The sequence below is a fragment of the Hyla sarda genome, chromosome 4, assembly GCF_029499605.1.
Source record: "Hyla sarda isolate aHylSar1 chromosome 4, aHylSar1.hap1, whole genome shotgun sequence".
Lineage (NCBI taxonomy): Eukaryota > Metazoa > Chordata > Amphibia > Anura > Hylidae > Hyla > Hyla sarda.
Genome location: NC_079192.1, coordinates 183,864,861 through 183,885,005, shown reverse-complemented (window position 1 = coordinate 183,885,005; position 20,145 = coordinate 183,864,861). Strand labels below are relative to the sequence as shown.

At 44.4% G+C, this 20,145-nt stretch overlaps 1 protein-coding gene across 6 annotated transcripts in view; it reads right to left on the bottom strand.

Annotated features, from left to right (window-relative positions):
* SBF1 (SET binding factor 1) overlaps positions 1 to 20,145 on the bottom strand; it is a 173,692-nt gene that overhangs the window by 40,100 nt on the left and 113,447 nt on the right. For all 6 annotated transcript variants that reach the window (XM_056573047.1, XM_056573049.1, XM_056573048.1 and 3 more), the window contains 8 exons: positions 16,432 to 16,500; positions 16,167 to 16,322; positions 13,920 to 14,176; positions 13,655 to 13,827; positions 9,133 to 9,206; positions 8,763 to 8,958; positions 8,106 to 8,233; positions 6,083 to 6,258 (listed from right to left, as the gene is read on the bottom strand). In XM_056573047.1, coding sequence (XP_056429022.1) covers positions 6,083 to 6,258; positions 8,106 to 8,233; positions 8,763 to 8,958; positions 9,133 to 9,206; positions 13,655 to 13,827; positions 13,920 to 14,176; positions 16,167 to 16,322; positions 16,432 to 16,500 — 1,229 coding nt within the window. The remainder of the gene's footprint in view (positions 1 to 6,082; positions 6,259 to 8,105; positions 8,234 to 8,762; positions 8,959 to 9,132; positions 9,207 to 13,654; positions 13,828 to 13,919; positions 14,177 to 16,166; positions 16,323 to 16,431; positions 16,501 to 20,145) is intronic.

Here is a 20,145-nt window from a genome sequence, read left to right as displayed (position 1 = left end):
TGACGAAAGTGTGAGCTGTGAGGTCTGGCTTTTTTTCCTACCCAACACAGACTTAGGAAACTTCCCTTAAACAGAAACTGACAGCTAGTTCACCCTTACTGGTTTATAGTGCGGGCGAAGAGCTGTAAAGTGAGGGGTTACTCACTGGAATCCATTGGTTAGGTGCTGCATTAGGCTTGCAAACAGTTTTATTCCTAATGTGCCCCAGCGCACATTGGAGGCGGGGAGTTGGATGGCGGAGCTCCTCTGTCTCCTACATATTCCCCAGTTGGCCCTGCCCCTTCATTATTATGCTAATGAAGGCCGCAGGTAAGAGCACAGAGAGCAGAGATCTCACCGTTGCCTTCATTAACATAATAATGAAGGGGCAGGCCCGACGGAGAAATATGGAGGAGACAGGGGTGTTCGGCCAGCCGACTCCCCACCTCCATTGTGCGCATATGGAATAAAATTAATTACAAGCATAATACAACACCTAACCAATGGATTTCAATGAGTAACCACTCATTTTACAGCTCTTCACCTGCACTTTAACCCAGTATACCCAGGGTTTAGTGTGGGTGAACTATCTGTCATTCTCTTTAAGAAGTACAAAAACTACACTGCTTAAATAATACCCTGAGGGAGGCACAATTTAAGCAGCCCAACAGTTCTGTCCTCCTCTCTCCAATTTGGCCTTAACATAATGAAACCTTTCATTTTTCACTGTAAGTATTAGGATGACTAGAGCTAACCAAGGGACATTCACAATGTAATTGTCTTTCATATAAATCTGCTACCTAGCAACACAAGCAATTAACACTTACTACAGAGCTAAAAGGATTGATGTCACCAGCATAGGTCATCATTTTCATAATAAAGAAAAAATAAAGATATGCCAAAGGTCACCAGATGTAGATGTGTGGATTTTGTGACCTTAAATTAAAATAACAGATTCTGGGAATCCACTGCATGAAGAAAAGCTAAACACACTAGTACATTTTGCCACTTTCAAAAGGGCTATTTTGGTATCATTTTTTTGGAGAATGTTAGGAAAATTTAACTCCCTTCCCTGTGGGAAAATTTTAACTAGATCAGATTTCCCAAATGTAACGTGCAAGGCTCCTAAATTAGTTTTCTATTCAATAAGGCCTTAGATGTATGCAGAAGTGTGGAAAAGAGTAGACTGCAAGCTCCCCAGGAGCCAAATGGTACACACATATTTTCGGGCAATATGCTGTAGTCATGGGCTACTTTTAAATAGGAACAAAAATGAGATTTTTCTTTTACTCACCATATAATCTCTTTCTTGTAGCCTTCATTGGGGGACACCTATACTGATCGGTATATGATCTTGCCACTAGGAGGCGCTAACACTAGGAAAAATAGTCGTCTCCTCTCTGGCAGGATATACCCGCCCAATGGAAGTGAAGTAATCAGTTTTCTCACAAAGCAGTAGGAGAAGCCAACAAAGAAATAAATCCGAAGGACCGTAGAAAATAATCCCAGATAAAAACTCCAACAACAGGAATGGATTATCCGGACAAAAAAATTAAGAAATGGGTGGGTGCGGTGTCCCCCAATGAAGGCTACGAGAAAGTGTACGGTGGGAGAACACCTATACTCATGTGACATACTAAAGCAGTCCCCTAGGGTGGGAATAACAACCACCAGAGAAAGGGAATCAGTCCAGAGACCAAACTCACTCGTCTGTAAGGCCTGCGGACGAGATCTGGGGCCAGAGACAACAGATGCCCAGAAACTGAGCTCATGGAAGATCCCCCGTCCAAGAAGGGACCGTCCATTGCAGAGACTCTAACCTACAGATAGAAAGCCAAGAAAAGGGCGACTAGGAAGCCAGATGGGCCGGAACAATCCCGGAAGGAAATCAACTCTAAAAAACACAGAACCAGAAAGAGGGCTAGCCCGGCTGGAAAACAAAAATGTAAAAAGGGGCACAACAAGAGAACCCCATCCAGAATCAATTGACTCAAGAGAACATAGCGGAAAAACACCAGGGAGAGCAGCATACGTCTAAGCAGAAGGCGAGCACAGAAGGCGGAGACCAGAAAAACACTGGAAAAAGAAAGATGAAGACCAGCTCTAGAGAGGCCTGGTGCCTAAAATCAATGACCTGAACATCTGCAGACTCAAAACCCCTGTTCCAGGGGCCCACAGAGAGCACCCGGGAGGCGAAATTAGCTCGACTGGTGTAATCCGGATCACCAGACCAACCTTCCTCTTGGGAGGACATGGACCCCGAAGGAGGAGATGGAATGTAATAGCTGTCAAAAAAAGGAGTGGAACACCCTGAAAAGGGGGCATCCCGGAACACCAGTGTGTAAGACATGGGAACTAGAGGTTCCTGAGTCACCTGCAAGACATACACGGAAGAATAAATGGCTAAGAAAGGAGCGGAAGAATCTGAAAAGGAGCATCTTGGAACACCAGAGCGGCCGACATGGGAATGGTAAACCCAACGTCCGTAAAACACTCTGGGTGACAAACTTCTGTGTGGAGACAAGAAAAAGTGCGGTACAGAAAGACCACCCCACAAAAGGGATCGTAAAGTAGTCTGGGCAGGATCTCTACACATGATCGAGTCCTCAACCATCACTAAGTCCCAAATAACCAGGAGGACCAACCTAGAAAATAAGGCATGCCGCAGCATCCTAGAACAGTGTCAGAGACAAGAAACTAACTGGTCCTGGACCCCAGTGGTCCAAACGGACCAGAGCACTCCGAAGTAACATCCCATCAGGGTGGGAACGAAGGGGGAAACAAAAGGGAACCTAGCTGGGACTCCCAGGTTCTTGGCACAGGAAGGTTACTCCAGAAGACTGTGGTGTCAGTGCAGCGCAACTAACACTGACAAAGGGAAGGATGAACACACCCTTCCAGGGAGATTGCTTCCAGGGAGAAGGAAAGCAATGGCAGGAACCAAACAACAGACAGTGGCTAGACCGGCTGTCGCCGAGCCATAATGATTGCATAAACTTCTCCAACAGAGAAGAGTGCCAAGCAGTGGATAACCAAGAAACAGGAAGACAGCCAGGCCAAGATAGTGTGCAGTAAGCACACAAGCATAGACAGCGAAAGGCTCTTCTGAATACTCCAGTAAAAAAATAAGAGCCCAGCCAGATACCCCACCTATATCATGGGAAAAGAGAGATGGCTCCATATTGGCAGTAGAAAGCGCCCAGCTAAATAGTCCCCTAGTGGAGGGGAAAAAACAAGGGGTTGTCGAGATGAAACTCAGGCACTGACCATGTCAAGCTCCCTGATCCCAGTACCCCCTGAGGAAAGGGGAGTGTCAAAGTGTGCCAGGCACTGTAGGATCAGGGAAATGCCACCCTATGGCAACAGGACAAAGTACTCGGTGGACGTGGCCCCCAGGAACTTTGCAACAACATATCGAGGTACGGAGGAGCCAATATGAGTCTCCAGAGAGATCAGATTCCTGGACACTGGTGCTGGGCAAGGATACAAAGTCATGACTATTAATGCAAGTAAGAAGCGCGCACACACACACACAGCAACCAACTGTGTAGAGAGGGACACCCAGTTGTGGCTAAGGCAACAGAGCAAGCGCCTGAGCCACCCTGCAAAGGAACCCAGGAACATACCTGGAGGCATAAAGGGGTGCTGAATTGACACTGTCGCCCCATCAGGCCCCATGTCAGAACAGAGGTGCTCATCGGAGGAACGGAGGGGGGGGCGGGGGAGGGAGTATGATTACCTAGTTCTTTGCTATACTCACCTCGGGCTTCTTCAGCTAGCTTATGGCCGTGCTGCAACAATCTGGCACACAACAAGGTAAGCAGGGGCAGTGGGGGACCTGGACCCAGGGTACAACCTCCAGGCGCTAGCCGGTGGCGATAAGGGGTTGATGGCCCATACTCTTATGCACCGTGCCCCCTTTGTTGCATGTGGGAGATCAGGTAGCGCCATGCTCCTGTCGCCCCACCTAGAAAAATGACAGAAAAAAGAACCTAACTAGACACACTGAACTAGAAAATAATAAAATAAAATAAAAGACCAGGTCTGGGAGAGCTCCCAGACATGTCTTGCCTCCTACTGACATTAGCTAAAATTGATTACCTCACTTCCAGTGGGAGAGTATATCCTGCCAGGGAAGAGCCAACTTTTTTCCCTAGTGTCAGCGCCTCCTAGTGGCAAGAGCATATAACCATCAGTATAGGTGTCCCCCAATGAAGAGCGACCGAGAAAATGTTATTTCCATATACTACCCACAGAACAATAAGACAGAACTGTTAAGACCTTATTTGAAATTACTCTTTACATTTTCTATAAGATCATCCTCCGTTTCTTAACTTTTTCTGTCAGGTGAAACAAGGATTACACCTGTTGGATGTTAAAATGCCTGGTGCCCAGGAGATAACCGCTTCCGATCTCCTTATCTACCTCTCCCTGTACCATAATAATGCAAGCTATGACTATAACAGTGCATTTTAATGGGGGGGGGGGACGGGTGGGGACGGGACCTGTATGGATAGCTATAGGTCATTCCTTATGTTCATGAGCAACAATTCTGTGTACCTAAGCTTCATAAAAAATTGTTATGTTCAAGCAAATCTGTGACTATGCCTTATGTAAGAGCAGTATATTACAGCTAAAGGTCCATATACCTAGTAGTCATAATGGCACAGAGAATTTTGTGCTGTTTGACTAATAGAAAGACTAAAGTAATCCAATGGACTCCATGATATGAGCGAGGCGAATTCATGAGTAGGCACTTCTCCTGCGTTTGCCATGACAGGCTGCATTGTAAGCACAGTGCCAGGCCAGTCGCCTCAGTAAGTTGTGGGTGACATGAAGAGAAGTATGCTGCTGCTTAAATTATGAAACTATAACCACAATATGCTAACCTAACATTAGGGAACATATTAAATTGAATGTCATTTTGCAGCAGCGCCAATACAAAGCCTTTCCTGTACATCTATGCCGTATAATAGCTCAAAAGATTGCTGGCCATTAAATATATTTTGTTTTTAATGCCAGCATAATACTAGGACAGACAGGAAGCGGCTGCACACCCAGGAAGTATGGCTTGTCACCATAAGTCATGACCAGTTGGGCATAAATGTTGGGTCTTACATTTCTGAATGGAAGCTGCCAATAGATAAATCCAGTGCCAGGTGGCCATGGAACACGTCATTGACATGGAGGGGGCTACAGAGAAAGATAGGGGGTCACTACATAAATGGGGGCTAATAAATTAAGAGGATTACAGTATGAATATGACAAATATTTGCACTGAATTATGAAAAGATAGATTAAAGCAAAACAAGGAAGAGAAGAAGTAATTACACCTAAAGCGGAGGGGACAAAGAATGTACAAGAGTATTGGCAAATAACTACTATGCAGTTATTCATTTTGTATTTTACAAAAAGGTTGTTTATTCTACAGTGAAGGCAATGTTAAATTTTTTATAGAATACATAACAGATGTAAATGTGTCAAACAGTGGAGTGGTTTCCTAGTCCTGCAATCGTTAAATGTTTCCCAAGAAATACTAATACTGAAGGTTTGGAGTTAATATATTAGTCAACATTTAATGCCTACATAAATATTTTTGAGACCTTTTTTATGGCATGTTCACATGGCTTATAACCGCATGGTTTCTGATTTGGTAACCTTCATGATTTCCACTTTATAAACCATGCGTTCTCACTCTCAAAAACCCTGCTTCTACTGACTTCAAAGGGATGCTGGGAACCTATTAGGTCCTGATGCTACAACAAAAATCGCAGCTCAGAGCCGTGCTGCACACTGGTATGGATTATGCCTTTATAAAACATGCAGCTATTTTATGTATTTTTTTATTCAGGCTAGAAGATCAACTGATCCATAATAAGCTTTGACAATGGTAGTTGTCATTTGTGCCACTGAACATAAACTACCTTGTTTGAGCATGCAAAGCCAAACATACCTAAAATCATTCCAACAATGGGATCCAAAAAAGCATAGAATTAAATAAACAATAAGATTTTCTTTTAGACACTGGAATTTAGAAAAAAGGCGGTAGCTCTTACAGGACTGGGAACACTGTAGCTGTTTAACAAGAAATACTCTTACTTACTTTATTGAGGGATTCTTGTCCTTGGTTCTTGGTTGAACAGTATGTTGTAAGGAGAGTCCAACACTAAATGGAAAAGTCCCCAGCACATCTTGAGGGTATCTCAGCTTGTGTAGCTGCTTGCGGAAGCCTTCAGAGATCTCCGAAGGGACTTCTTCATCAAATGCTACTCGCAACAGCTGAAACAAAATATGTGACTGACATGTAGCAATATCAACAATAATAGAAAAAAAAGATAACATCTCTTCATATCAGAGTTTTCCAGGATATACTTCAGAGATCATGGAGATATTTCCAGTATTTTTCTAGGTTTAACTCAATCTGCAGCTCTTTGGCCACTACTATGCTAAAACCTAGAGTTATCACTTAATGGGACCACTGGACACCAGGGAATAGCAGCATCACTGTGTTTAAATAGTTAAATGACAGAGATCAGAGCAATCTTTGATGTCCATCATTACCGGCAAATGTCAGCTGCTGATAGCAACGGGCATCTCCAGGTTATGATGCAGACCTGACTGGCGGGCCTGGGTCATGTCAAGGGTCGGGAAGTTATTCATAAAAAAGTTTTTTTTTTAAATTTATAGTAATGACAGTTTAGAAAAGAAGCTTGATAACAGAAAAAAGCTTTTCTGTCTAAAACAACAGTACAGTATAATACTATGAACGCAAAATTTGTTGAAATGAAGGGTAAAAATAAAGTGTTGCAGGGCAGCCGCAAAAATTTTGTTTTAAAGAAAATAGTGGATACAATTGCTGTAAAATCTACCATAACCAAAAGGGGTGCACTTTATTTTACTTTAAAAAAAATGGTCTATGCTCAGCTGCAAAACACTATTGAAACCACTGGAAGAGAAATCACAGCTCTGCAAATAAATCTAAGCAAATCTAAGACCATCATGTTAAAGGGGTACACCGCTGGAAAACTTCTGTTTAAAAATCTTAATCCTTCCAGTACAGTGGTCCCTCAACATACGATGAGAATTCATTCCAAATGAACCATCGTTACTTGAATCCATCGTATGTTAAGGGATCCATGCAATAAAAATATAGAAAGTTATACTCCCATGTCCCCGCCGCTCTGGACCATCACTGCTGCCCTGGATCGTCGCTCTAAATCGCAGTCATCTATTTGATGACAGGACGGCGTGCACAGCGATGTGATGACGATGAAGGAGAGCGACGGCCATGCAGTGGAGCATGAAGAGGACGGTCCAGAACATCAGGGACAGGTGAGAGAAACTCCCCAGAGCACACGGGCACATTAAACGGCTATACGGGAGCAGCTGAAGCAGTCTGCGCTGCTGGATAGCCATTTATGCGCAGGCCCCGACATATAAAAGCATCGTATGCTGATGCTGCCTCGAACATACGATGCCCTCTGATGTTGAAATGATCGCATGTCGGGGCCATCGTAGGTCAGGGGATCACTGTACTTTTCAGCTGCTGTATGCTCTTCAGGAAGTTATTTTCGAATCTCCTTTCTGCCTGACCACAGTGCTTTCTACTGACACCTCTGTCCATATCAGGAACTGTCCAGAGTAGAAGCAAATCCCCATAGCAAACCTCTCTTGCTCTGGACAGTTCCTGACATGGACAGAGGTATCAGCAGAGAGCACTGTTGTCAGACAGAAAGGAAATTTAAAAAGAAAATAACTTCCTGTGGAGCATACAGCAGCTGATAAGTACTGGAAGGATTACTTTTTTAAATATAAGTAATTTACAAATATGTTTAACTTTCTGGCACCAGCTGAAGAAAATATTTTCCAGTGGAGTACCCCTTTAAGCATCTGCAAAAGAAATGAACATTTGAACTGTGAGACAATGGAATGATAAATTTAATGCCACCATAAGTTGAAAATCTTACACATTAACTAGGCCTTATTAATATATTTAGAGTACAGTATGTATTGAGCTCTAAATTAAACCCATATCTGACAGCTCTATGGGACGAGCACTGTGCAGCTGAAGTTGGAAGGGCTGCAGTTTCATATAACCATAAGAATAAGAAATCTGGCTAAGTCACCTGGAAGGTACAAGACCGCAGCTGAAGTCCTTCCTGAACATACTGGTCCAGATGAGCTGGGACACTGATTTTCTTCTCTTTTGTTAGAGATGCGATAGGGAAGGACCGCACTACACTTTGTTCTGCCACTAAATAAAAATAAATACATATATATCTATTAAATTTACCAAGTAACATTTCTATATTCTATAGCAATCTTTTCTGTTTATCTACTGAGGCTTACTATTTACAAGGTTATACTAATAATTAACAAATGCAATACAAAATATAGACTTTTAACCTAAAGGATATTTAAAAATGTTGTGATATCCCCTTTTGCCTGTACCCTACCGCTTCCTTATGTGCATATATTAAGAAAAGAATAGACAGGGAACAGGAATAAAAGGTTCAGTTTACAAAGAATGGGTTCGCAGTCTGTAGCCAAGAAGAAAAATAGTCAACAAATGAGCTGTAGACACAAAAACGGTTAAATTTATATTGATAAATCTCACCCCGAATGTGTAAAATGACCACCTTGGAAAGCAATAGTGAACAACTAAAGGTTAAACAATATTTAAACAGGCTATAAAACTTTAGAGTGGCCAGTGAGCATGACATAGACAAAGCCAAATAATTTAGCTACATTCAAGAGAAACATAAGCTAAACCCATAACACACCTAAGGGATCCACTGGAGTACCCTTGAAGATACAACGATAAGTGGTGAGGAACAGTGCTCCTTCAGCAGGAAGTAGGGGTGGACCTCCAAGATTACCACCTGAAGCTTCCTCTCGTCCATCTGGTAGAAGATATACTCGAAGTCCTTCCATTACTAGCTCTTCACCTACTAACAATGTTGGTCGCAGCAACTTTGGCTATGAATGTTAAACAAGAATATGAGTAAGAAAAAGAGATACACGAAATGATGAAAATATCAATCCATTTTATATCCAAGCAAAGTAATAAGCAAAAACAGAACCTTTCTGCAAAAAAGAAAAAAGCATTACAAAAGATTTCATATGCACTGTGTAAAAAATTCACAAACTAACCTTCTGGATTGGGGGCAGCCTCTTACTTTCTCTGTGAACAGCATCCAATGTCTCTATATGCATCTGCACAATGTCTAAATAGGAAGAACAATAGAAAAACACCATAATAAAATCAAGCAGTCAGATGTACTAATAAGCTATGGTAATAGCACAAAATGCTTGATGAGCACTAACCTTTGGTCACTTATTAAATTGCCCTATAAAATCAGTGGGCTTAAAGCGTACCCGTCAGATCCAACAAAAAAACTTTTAAAATATATCACTCAGTACCTAATCCAGACCATGTACATCTAATTTTTATGTCTAGCACCTTTATTTTAATTTTTTTTATTACACTTTTTAATTTAGCTCACTAGTCTGAATTCCTCTCAAAGGGAGGGGGCGTGGTCTCACTGTGCAGGTCTCCGCCTCCTCCATCAGTTTGCTGTCTGCTCACATCTCTCCTAGAATTAGCAAAACCACAACTCCCAGCTTGTCTCACTGACAGTAGCGGGACACAAGCTGACAGTGGGAGGATTGTTCCTCCAGTTGTGAGCCCTGCACTCACAGCTGTCAATCAAGGAAGTATGTCCATGACATAGGTGATGATGCATGGACAGCAGGACTAGTATGTGTTCAAGCAGGCAGGGGGGCAGTTGTTTGACTGGCTTTTTCAGTATGAAATACTGAAAATGTTCTAATGAAAGCAATTGCAAAACCTATTGTTTTTGCATGCTTTACAACATATCAAAAGTTTTTGTATCTGACAGTGCCAATTTAAGTAAAATACATAATCTAAAGAGTGTGTACACCTCATTTTAATGCTCCAAAGCTAAATAAATGAATAACTGAATAAAGAATATTCAAAGAATATAATACTAAATGTTTGTTAGCAAGAAAGTGGCAGATAGAGTATAATTGTAGGTTGGACTACAAATGGTTTTGTTTGTAGGCTGTATCCATAACTACACTGCTCAAAAAAATAAAGGGAACATTTAAACAACACAATGTAACTCCAAGTCAATCACACTTCTGTGAACTCACACTGTCCACTCAGGAAGCAACACTGATTGACAATCAATTTCACATGCTGTTGTGCAAATAAAACAGACAACAGGTGGAAATTATAGGCAATTAGCAAGACACCCCCAATAAAGGAGTAGTTCTGCAGGTGGTGACCACAGACCACTTCTCAGTTCCTATGCTATCTGACTGATGTTTTGGTCACATTTGGATGCTGGCGGTGCTTCCCCTCTAGAGGTAGCATGAGACGGAGTCTACAACCCACACAAGTGGCTCAGGTAGTGCAGCTCATCCAGGATGGCACATCAATGCTAGCTGTGGCAAGAAGGTTTGCTGTGTCTGTCAGCGTAGTTTCCAGAGCATGGAGGCGCTACCAGAAGACAGGCCAGTACATCAGGAGACGTGGAGGAGGCCGAAGGAGGGCAACAACCCAGCAGCAGGACCACTACCTCCGCCTTTGTGCAAGGAGGAGAACTGCCAGAGCCAGCAGGCTACAAATGTGCATGTGTCCACTCAAACGGTCAGAAACCGATTCCATGAGGGTGTTATGAGGGCCTGACGTCCACAGGTGGGGGTTGTGCTTACAGCCTAACACCGTGCAGGACGTTTGGCATTTGCTAGAGAACACCAAGATTGGCAAATTCGCCACTGAACCAGTGACAGACGTGATAGAGTCTGGAGACATTGTGGAGAACGTTATGCTGCCTGCAACATCCTCCAGCATGACCAGTTTGGCGGTGGGTCAGTAATGGTGTGGGGGTGGCATTTCTTTGGGGGGCCGCACAAAGCCCTCCATGTGCTTGAGGTAGCCTGACAGCCATTAGGTACAGAGATGATATCCTCAGACCGCTTGTGACACCATATGCTGGTGCGGTTGGCCCTGGGTTCCTCCTAATGCAAGACAATGCTAGACCTCATGTGGCTGGAGTGTGTTAGCAGTTCCAGCAAGAGGAAGGCATTGATGCTATGGACTGGCCCGCCCGTTCCCAAGAACTGAATCCGGTTGAGCACATCTGGGACATCATGTCTCGCTCCATCCACCAACGCCACGTTGCACCACAGAAAGTCCAGGAGTTGGCGGATGCTTTAGTCCAGGTCTGGGATGACATCCCTCAGGAGACCATCCACCACCTCATCAGGAGCATGCCCAGGCATTATATAAAGGTCATACGGGCACATGGGGGCCACACACACTACTGAGCCTCATTTTGACTTGTTTTAAGGACATTACATCAAAGTTGGATCAGCCTGTAGTGTGGTTTTCCACTTTGACTTGAGTGTGACCCCACATCTAGACCTCCATGGGTTGATAAATTTGATTTCCATTGATAATTTTTGTGTGATTTTGTTGTCAACACATTCAACTACGTAAAGACAAAAGTATTTCATACGATTAGTTCATTCATTCAGATCTAGGATGTGTTATCTTAGTGTTCCCTTTATTTTATTGAGCAGTGTATATTGATCTACACTGGATATGGTGACAAAAAGAAAAATCGTAGGAGTTTTTAACAGTTGTTTCTTCTCGTTTTTTCCTCCTTACCTTAAAAAAAATCATAACGTTTTCAATTTTGTACCTAAAAATCCAGATGATGGCTTATTTTTTATTTTACTTTGTAATGAAGTCAGTCATTTTACCCAAAAATGTACGGCGAAACAGAAAAAAAAATCATTATGAGACAAAATAGAAGAAAAACACCATTTTGTAACACTTGGAGGCTTCCGTTTCTATTCAGCAAATTTTTCAGTAAAATTGACACCTTTGCTTTATTCTGTAGGTCCATACGATTAAAATGATACCCTACTTATATAGGTTTGATTTTGTCGTACTTCTGGAAAAAATCATAACTACATGCAGGAAATGTATACATGTATACGTTTAAAATGGTCATATTCTGACCATTATAACTTTTTTATTCTTCCTATTTTTAGCGCATATGCCATTGACCATGCGGTTTCATTAACAATATATTTTTATAATTCGAACATTCCGCATGCGGCGATACCACATGTTTATTTTTTATTTACACTGATTCAAACTTTTATTAGGGAAGGCGTTAAATGATCTTTATACACTTTTAGCTCCCATAGGGGGCTATAACACTGCACACACTGATCTTTTACATTGATCAGTGGTTTCTCATGGGAAACCACTGATCGATTATTCTGCCGCTTGACTGCTCATGCCTGGATCTCAGGCACTGAGCAGTCATTTGGCGATCGGACAGCATGGAGGCAGGTAGGGATCCTCCGGCTGTCATGTAAGCTGTTCGGGATGCCGCGATTTCGCCGCTGCGATCCTGAACAGCTCCCTGAGCTAACCGGCACTGTTTTACTTTCACTTTAGACGCGGCGTTCAACTTTGAACGCCACGTCTAAAGGGTTAATAGTGCGTGGCACCGCGATCAGTGCTGCGCGCTATTAGCCACGGGTCCCGGACGTGCCCGACGTTATAGAACGGGAGCGGACTCATGACATACCGGTACGTCATGGGGGTCCTTAAGGGGTTAATGTGGTCAATTAGGCTTCTGGCATGGCGATCACTTATCTTTTTACGATTTGGCAATCCACCCTGACAAACGTAAAAAGGTATGTGGTTACCCCTCCCCTAGGAATCACTACACATACCAAATTTTGGAAATGACCACAGGTCTTTAATTAGTAGGGAATTTTGGATATCAAATTTTTTTCATAGAACAACATTCACTTTAGCTAGTGGCCTTGACTTGTTCAAAGTGCGGGATGTTATGTAACTTAATGCTGAAAAATAGATGGTGGATCTGGCACCTCCCATACTGAGGTAGCCTAGGTTGCTTTAAATGTGGATGCTAAGGTCAGTATTATGTAAATAACCTAGATCAAGGACATGCTGGTTAGTAACCAGCATTATACACATTATATCTGAAGATGTAGAAGTAGTTACTATAAGCCTCATATGCAGAGAAGGGACCAGCTAAGAACACAAACTATAAACAATCTAAACCTTTCACACAATCTTTATGAGATGAAAAAAAATTATAATAAGTAGCAAAGCAGATTAAATGTATGAGTTTTTACCAAGCTTAATGGATATTAGAAGTCCACTGTCAAGCTATAATGAACATAACATTTCCTGCACTTAAGATACTGAACTAAACTGTAGTTCAGTTCATTATTTCCTTGATACTTTGGCGTCACTTTATAATCTGGGCAGATATGTTCTATGCCAGCTAGGTTCTTTTAGTAGTACATTGTGTGGGAGCTGCTAAAAGCTCCAGATTGATAATGAACAGTAGTGCTCAGAGCTATCCATGTTAACCCTTCGCTCATAGGTAGTAGATCGCACTGTATTGCTCTGTTGCAGCACACAAACTTGTTCAAAGGGCATTCCTTTCTAAAGCATTTATGACACCTCCAGCTATCGGATCCCAGCAGACCTGTTTTTCAAACCAAAGTGGCTTCTGACTGCAAATGCTTCAAAGGTGTAGTTTGCAGTTGTCTAGATTCAATGAACCTTCTGTAAAGGGATTGGATACTGCACCTGGAATCATTGTATGCAGGCCTTTGAGATGATCAGATGTAACCCCGCTCTCTGTACACACTTTGTCCACAAAACGGGTGATAAATCGGACAACACAATGAGCTACATCTGAGCCTTCAGAATCTTCAAAGCCACTTTCTGTATCTGCACTTTCTGCAACACTGCCTGCCATGCTAAGGAAGAGGGGAAAAAAAAGTGTTAGCTAAAAAATTGGGATACATAAAAAAAAATTGATCCACCAGAAGATAAAGGTGCCATCAATAACCTGTTGGTGATAAAGCTGTTAGTAACACTTTCTGTGTCTCCTAATCCTGCTCCCCCTCGAAGAAGGCGGTTTTTTGAGGTGTCCAATGGCAGAAGAAGGTAGCTCATACGATTGGCATAGTGGATAGCCTGGCTAAACACAGTACTCTCCTCTTTCTGGATAAGTTCTAACTGTTTTTCACGTGGAAGCGTTGGCCAAAGACGACACTGCTCAGCTGCCAACTCCAGGGCTGATCTCTCTTCTACTTCGGCTTCATCCTGGCAAAACAGATTTCACAATATTCTCATATAAGCAGATTTTACTGTCCAGTCATTTCCTATTTAATAAAAATGGATCATGATAAATAACACAATTTTCTGTATACTCAACATTCTTGCACAAGAAAATTTTACATGGTTGGCAGTTGTTTCAAATACTGCCCTGTCAAGTCTAGCCCGGATGAACAGACCTTATTCCAAGGCCCTTCGATTACTTTATTTTCCCATTCTAATGGGTATTCACACTAAAATTGATCGAGAGAACGTGTTCATTTGATTTCATATCAATGAAGACAGTTTGGTGCAGCACTGTATAAATAGAACAAATCCACTTATCTCTGTAGATCACGGAACCAACACGGTGAAGATAGCAAACTACTTCACAGGTAACACTTCACGGAAGAAAGTCGGCACCCCTCTCTTGAGCAGTAAAACTTCTTGAACTTTATTCAGCACATAAAACCAGAAACAGGGGTGGACAAAAAGGCTTTGATGTACGGCATTCTGAAGTTTTTCCCTCCCCTGTTTCTGGTTTTATGTGCTGAATAAAATTTAAGAAGTCTACCGAGAGGTGTGCAGACTTACTTCTATGAAGTGTTGTCATCAGATTTTATGCTGCACACCGGAATCACTTGTCTAATTTCCATACAAGAAAGCTTGAATCATGAAAGAGCAGATATCACCAATAAAGTGGCCATTCAGTATATGCCCCTACCACTGTACCTTCTCTTTACTAATATTGATTTTTATAGCGCCTACAAATTTCGCAGCACTATACAACTCTGAGGGTACATAAATAGACAACTCAGACATTACAAAGTTACACCATAAACATTTAAAGGAGATGTCCGGCACAGACTTTCTATTCCGTCCTGCCCGGGCTGCAAAAAAAGACAAAACAAACTTTCACTTACCTCCATATGTTGCCCCGGGGATCCGCAACGGCTGATCGGTCGGCCGGGCTGTTTACGTCCTACTTCCTTTAGCCAGGTACGTCACACGGCGCTCCAGCCTTCAGGGCTAAAGGAAGTAGGAAGTAAACAGCCCTGCCGACCGATCAGCTGTTGCAGAGCTCCGGGACAATATATGGAGGTAAGTGAAAGTTTTTTTGTCTTTTTTTTGCAGCCCGGGTAGGACGGAATAGAAAAAGTCTGCACCGGACATCTCCTTTAAACAAGAGGCATAAGGGGCCATGCGGGCAAGAGCTTCCAATCTGCAAGGAAATGATTGATCTATCCCTATATCTACAGCTCTCTGCAGCATTCTGGACACACAGACAGATTAATCCAGACAACAAGAGAGAAGGGTGTGGCTTTAGAAGCTTGTGTTCAACTGTCTAAAACAGGCATTGTTGCCCAGAGCAAAATATGAAAGTGCAGCTTTCCTTGTTTCACAGCAGTTTAAGGTAATAAAGGCGAGCTCAGATTGAGTGCTATGGTTAACAAGGCCAATTGTACATAACGACTTATTTTTTAACCACTTAAAAACATCGGGCAGACAGGTACGCCCTTGTCCCATGGGACTTAACGCCAAAAGGGCCTACCTTTACAAGCTGCGCGTGCTTCGCAGCAGTGAGTGTCAGCTACCATCAGTAGCCAGACACTCACTGCTAATGACAGGCAGCGGCAATACCACCAAAACCCATCATTTAACACTTTAGATACCTTGATCAATGTTGATCACGGCATCTAAAGCAAAAGTAAATACTGCCAGCAGCCCAGTGGGGATTATTCCTACTCCCGCGATGTGATCGCAGAGGTAAAAAAAATTCTAAATTGTGGAGGAAGGTCCCCTTACCTTAGAACAGCACATATTGTAAATTACTCCACTATTCATAAATCTTGGTTCACGGAACTACTACCTTGAGCCTCCTGCTTTACCAGTTACCCCACACCTACAACTTGTCAATGCAACTTCCACCCCTTCAAGCCCGTTAAACCTTACCTATATAACCAAAGCCAAATGACAAATTAAGATACAGTCTAGTTACCGAGTCAGATGAAGCCTCATCAGAATTTGCATACAAAGCCCTGATGTGGTTTTGAACATCGCCATAAAACATGGCTTCCCAAAACTGCATGTTGGTCCAAACTAGATGCTCTTGTACACAGCTGTAAGCAAATTGTGTAATGCCAGGACTTAATTTCTGGAAAAAGAAAATATAAGAAACAAAAGAAATGAAGATTTTGAAAAAAAATAAACAATGGACATTACTAATATTCGACAATCATAAAACATAAAAGTAGAAATCTTACCCTGCAGAATGCTGTAACCAAAGGTAAAAGAGCAGCAGCTATAGAATGTTCATCCAGGGATGTACAGTCCTAAGAAAGAAAAAGAAAGTCATGCTTCCCAAACCTTTAGATTTTCCTTGGATGAACTGCATGTCCTGTACAATCCCATACTTGATTCATGTAACAGAGGTTCAGGAATAGTGGGAATGCCTACTAATATTGATGTTTTACGTGTATACAAACTGTAAATAAGGAGATTTTTTAACACTTACCGTAAAAATCTCTTTCTCGAAGGATCCATTGGGGGACACTGACCGTGGGTGTATCTTGCTGTCTCTAGGTGGTGTGACACTATGGTAATAAAAAAAGTCAGCTCCTCCCAGCAGGATATACCCGCCTTAAGGCTCTTAGCTAGTCCGTTTAAGTTCCAGAGCAATAGGAGGAGAACAATAGGTCAAGGAAAACCCAAAAACTGTCCGAGAACCAGAAGGAAAAACATAACTGAACACACCCTCGGACAGAGAACCAACGGGAAAAACCCAAACAAAGGGCGGGAGCTGTGTCCCCCAATGGATCCTTCGAGAAAGAGATTTTACGGTAAGTGTTAAAAAATCTCCTTTTCTCTATCGGCTCCATTGGGGGACATAGACCGTGGGACGTACCAAAGCCGTCCCTTGGGTGGGCAGTTAAGTAATCAGGCAGACGGCCGATCCACTGCTGCCTGCAACACCTTACGCCCCAGACTAACATCAGCCGATGCGAAGTATGAACTCGGTAAAACCTCGAGAAAGTGTGCAAAGGCGACCAGGTAGCTGCCTTGCAAATCTGCGAGGCCGAGGCTATGTTCTGGAGAGCCCAGGATGCCCCGACAGAACGAGTGGAATGAGCCACAACCCTGAAAGGAGGAATCATCCCCTTGCAGTGATAGGCTTCCGAAATGGCGGACCGAATCCACCTAGAAATGGTGGCCTTGGAAGCAGGTTGTCCCTTGAGACGACCTTCCGTAAGGACCAAAAAAGGAATCACACTGACGAAACGAAGAAGTGATAGAGAGATAAGATCGAGCAGCCCGAACTACGTCCAGCTTGAGTAGTAAGCGCTCCTTAGGATGAGAGGGAGCAGGACAAAAGGACGGGAGGACAAGGTCCTCATTGAGATGAAAGGCCGAGACCACCTTGGGCAAAAAGGAAGGACCTGGCCGGAAAACGACCTTGTCCTGATGGATCACCAGAAACGGAGAACGACAGGAAAGAGCTGCCAATTCAGACACCCTCCGGATGGAGATGATAGCCACAAGAAATGCCACTTTCCAAGAAAGGAGGCGGAGAGACATCTCTCTAATGGCCTCAAAGGGTGCACCCTGGAGGGCACTCAGAATCAAACTTAAGTCCCAAGGGGGAGAAGGAGACGGATAAGGAGGAACAGCGTGCGTCACTCCTTGCAGGAAAGTCCGGACATGAGAATTAGAAGCCAGGGGCCGCTAGAAAAGAACGGCAAAGGCCGAAACCTGAGCCTTAAGGGAACTGAGAGACAATCCCAGATCCAGCCCCGACTGTAAAAAGGAGAGAAGACGGGGAACTGAGAAGGTCACCGGGGAGAAGTCCTGAGCTGCACACCAACGAAAATAAGACCGCCAAGTACGTTGGTAAATTCTTGCAGAGGAGAGCTTATGAGCCTTGAGCATGGTGTGAATGACTTGTGAGGAGAACCCGCGGGCCCTCAAAACCGACTGTAAATTGGGGTGGCAAAGAGGACCCTGAGAGAGTAGATCCGGGCGGGGCGGAAGGCACAGAGGAGCGTCATCCAGGAGCCTGACTATGTCGGCGTACCACGACCTTCGGGGCCAATCTGGAACTACCAGAATGGCGGGAATGACCTCTGCCTTGAGCATCTTCAGCCCCCTGTGAAGGAGCGGAAGAGGAGGGAACAGATAAGGCAGGGCGAACCCCGTCCAAGGAATCACTAGGGCGTCCACGGCCAAGGCCTGAGGGTCCCGGGACTTGGACACAAACGGAAGAATTTTACGATTGTGCTGGGACACGAAGAGGTCCACGTCCGGGACGCTCCAGAGGTCAGAGAGCTGCGTGAAGACCTCCGGATGAAGAGACCACTCGCCGGGGTCGGGAGAGGACTGACTGAGGAAGACCACTTCCCAGTTGAGCACTCCTGGAATGTGGATTGCCGAGATGGCCGGAACCTGGCTCTCCTCCCAGGAAAGAATGTTGGTCACCTCGGCCATGGCTGCCGAGCTGCGGGTGCCGCCCTGTCGATTTATGTACGCCACGGCCGTGGCGTTGTCTGACTGAATGCGGACAGGACGGGACTGAAGACGGAGCTCCCAATGAAGAAGACAAAGAAGAATCGCCCGTAATTCCAATATGTTTATCGGAAGAAGGGTCTCCTGGGGAGACCAGAGACCCTGAACCGTCCAACCCCTGAACACGCCGCCCCAGCCTGACAGGCTGGCATCCGTCATGACCACCTGCCAATGAAGGGGAAGGAAAGACCGCCCCTGGATAAGAAGGGGCGAGCGGAGCCACCAGAACAGAGACTGACGGACCCTGGAAGGGAGAATAATCTGACGATCGAGGGACAGATGCAACCTGTTCCATCGAGAGAGAATTGCCAGTTGGAGAGGGCGGTAAGGGAACTGAGCAAAGGGCACAGCCCCCATAGCTGCCACCATCCGACCCAGGACTTCCATATAAGTGCGGATGGAGACTGATACCTGAGTCCGCAGGGAGCGGACCCCCTCCCGGAACGCCAGACGTTTGTCCGGCGTAAAATAAATTCGGGCAGAGGCAGTGTCAAATCGAAACCCCAGAAAGGTTAGAGACTGGGTAGGCCGGAGGACTGACTTGTCCAGATTGACCAACCAGCCGAAACGAGTGTGGAGAGTGACGTCCAGATTCTCCCGAGTCTGGGCTCTGCTTGGAGCCTTGATGAGAAGGTCGTCCAGATAGGGTATCACCGAGATGCCTCTCGACCGTAACAGGCCCATCACTGGCGCAAGGACCTTCGTAAAGGCCCGAGGAGCCGTGACTAGACCGAAGGGGAGAGCTACAAATTGAAAGAGCCCCTCCGGAACCGCAAAGCGGAGGTACCGATGATGGCCCGGAAATATTGGCACATGGAGGTAGGCATCTTTGATGTCCACTGAGGAGAGGAACTCCCCCTGTTCCAGGGACACCTCCACCAAGCGGAGAGATTCCATCCGGAAGTGGCGGATGAGAAGATGACGGTTGAGACACTTGAGGTCTAGGATAGGTCGTACAGAACCGTCCTTCTTGGGGACCACAAAGATTTGAATAGAAACCAGGAAAAAGTTCCTCTAGGGGGACAGGAACAATCACCCCCTAAAGAAGCATAGAATGGAGGAGACCGGGGAGCCCGGGATCAAAAAAAGTGATCCCTCGGGAGGGAGGCAAGTTCGATTCGTTAACCGTTGGACACCAAGTCCCTGACCCAAGAGTCCTGAATGTGTGAGGACCAGATGTCTCGGAAAAACAAAAAACGACCTCCCACCCGCAAAGAAATCGCGGGTGGAGGCCTTACTTCATGCAGAAGTGGGTTTGCGGTTGCCCGGTTTGGGCGCAAAACGGCCAGAGCGGTTGGAGTCCGATTTCCAAGACGGGCATGCTTGGAACGAGGGAGCATTCTTGTCCCTCAAGGGCGCCTGCCCGGACCCTTTGTTGGAGCCAGAGGTCCGAAAGGACCGAAAGGAAAAAGACTCCC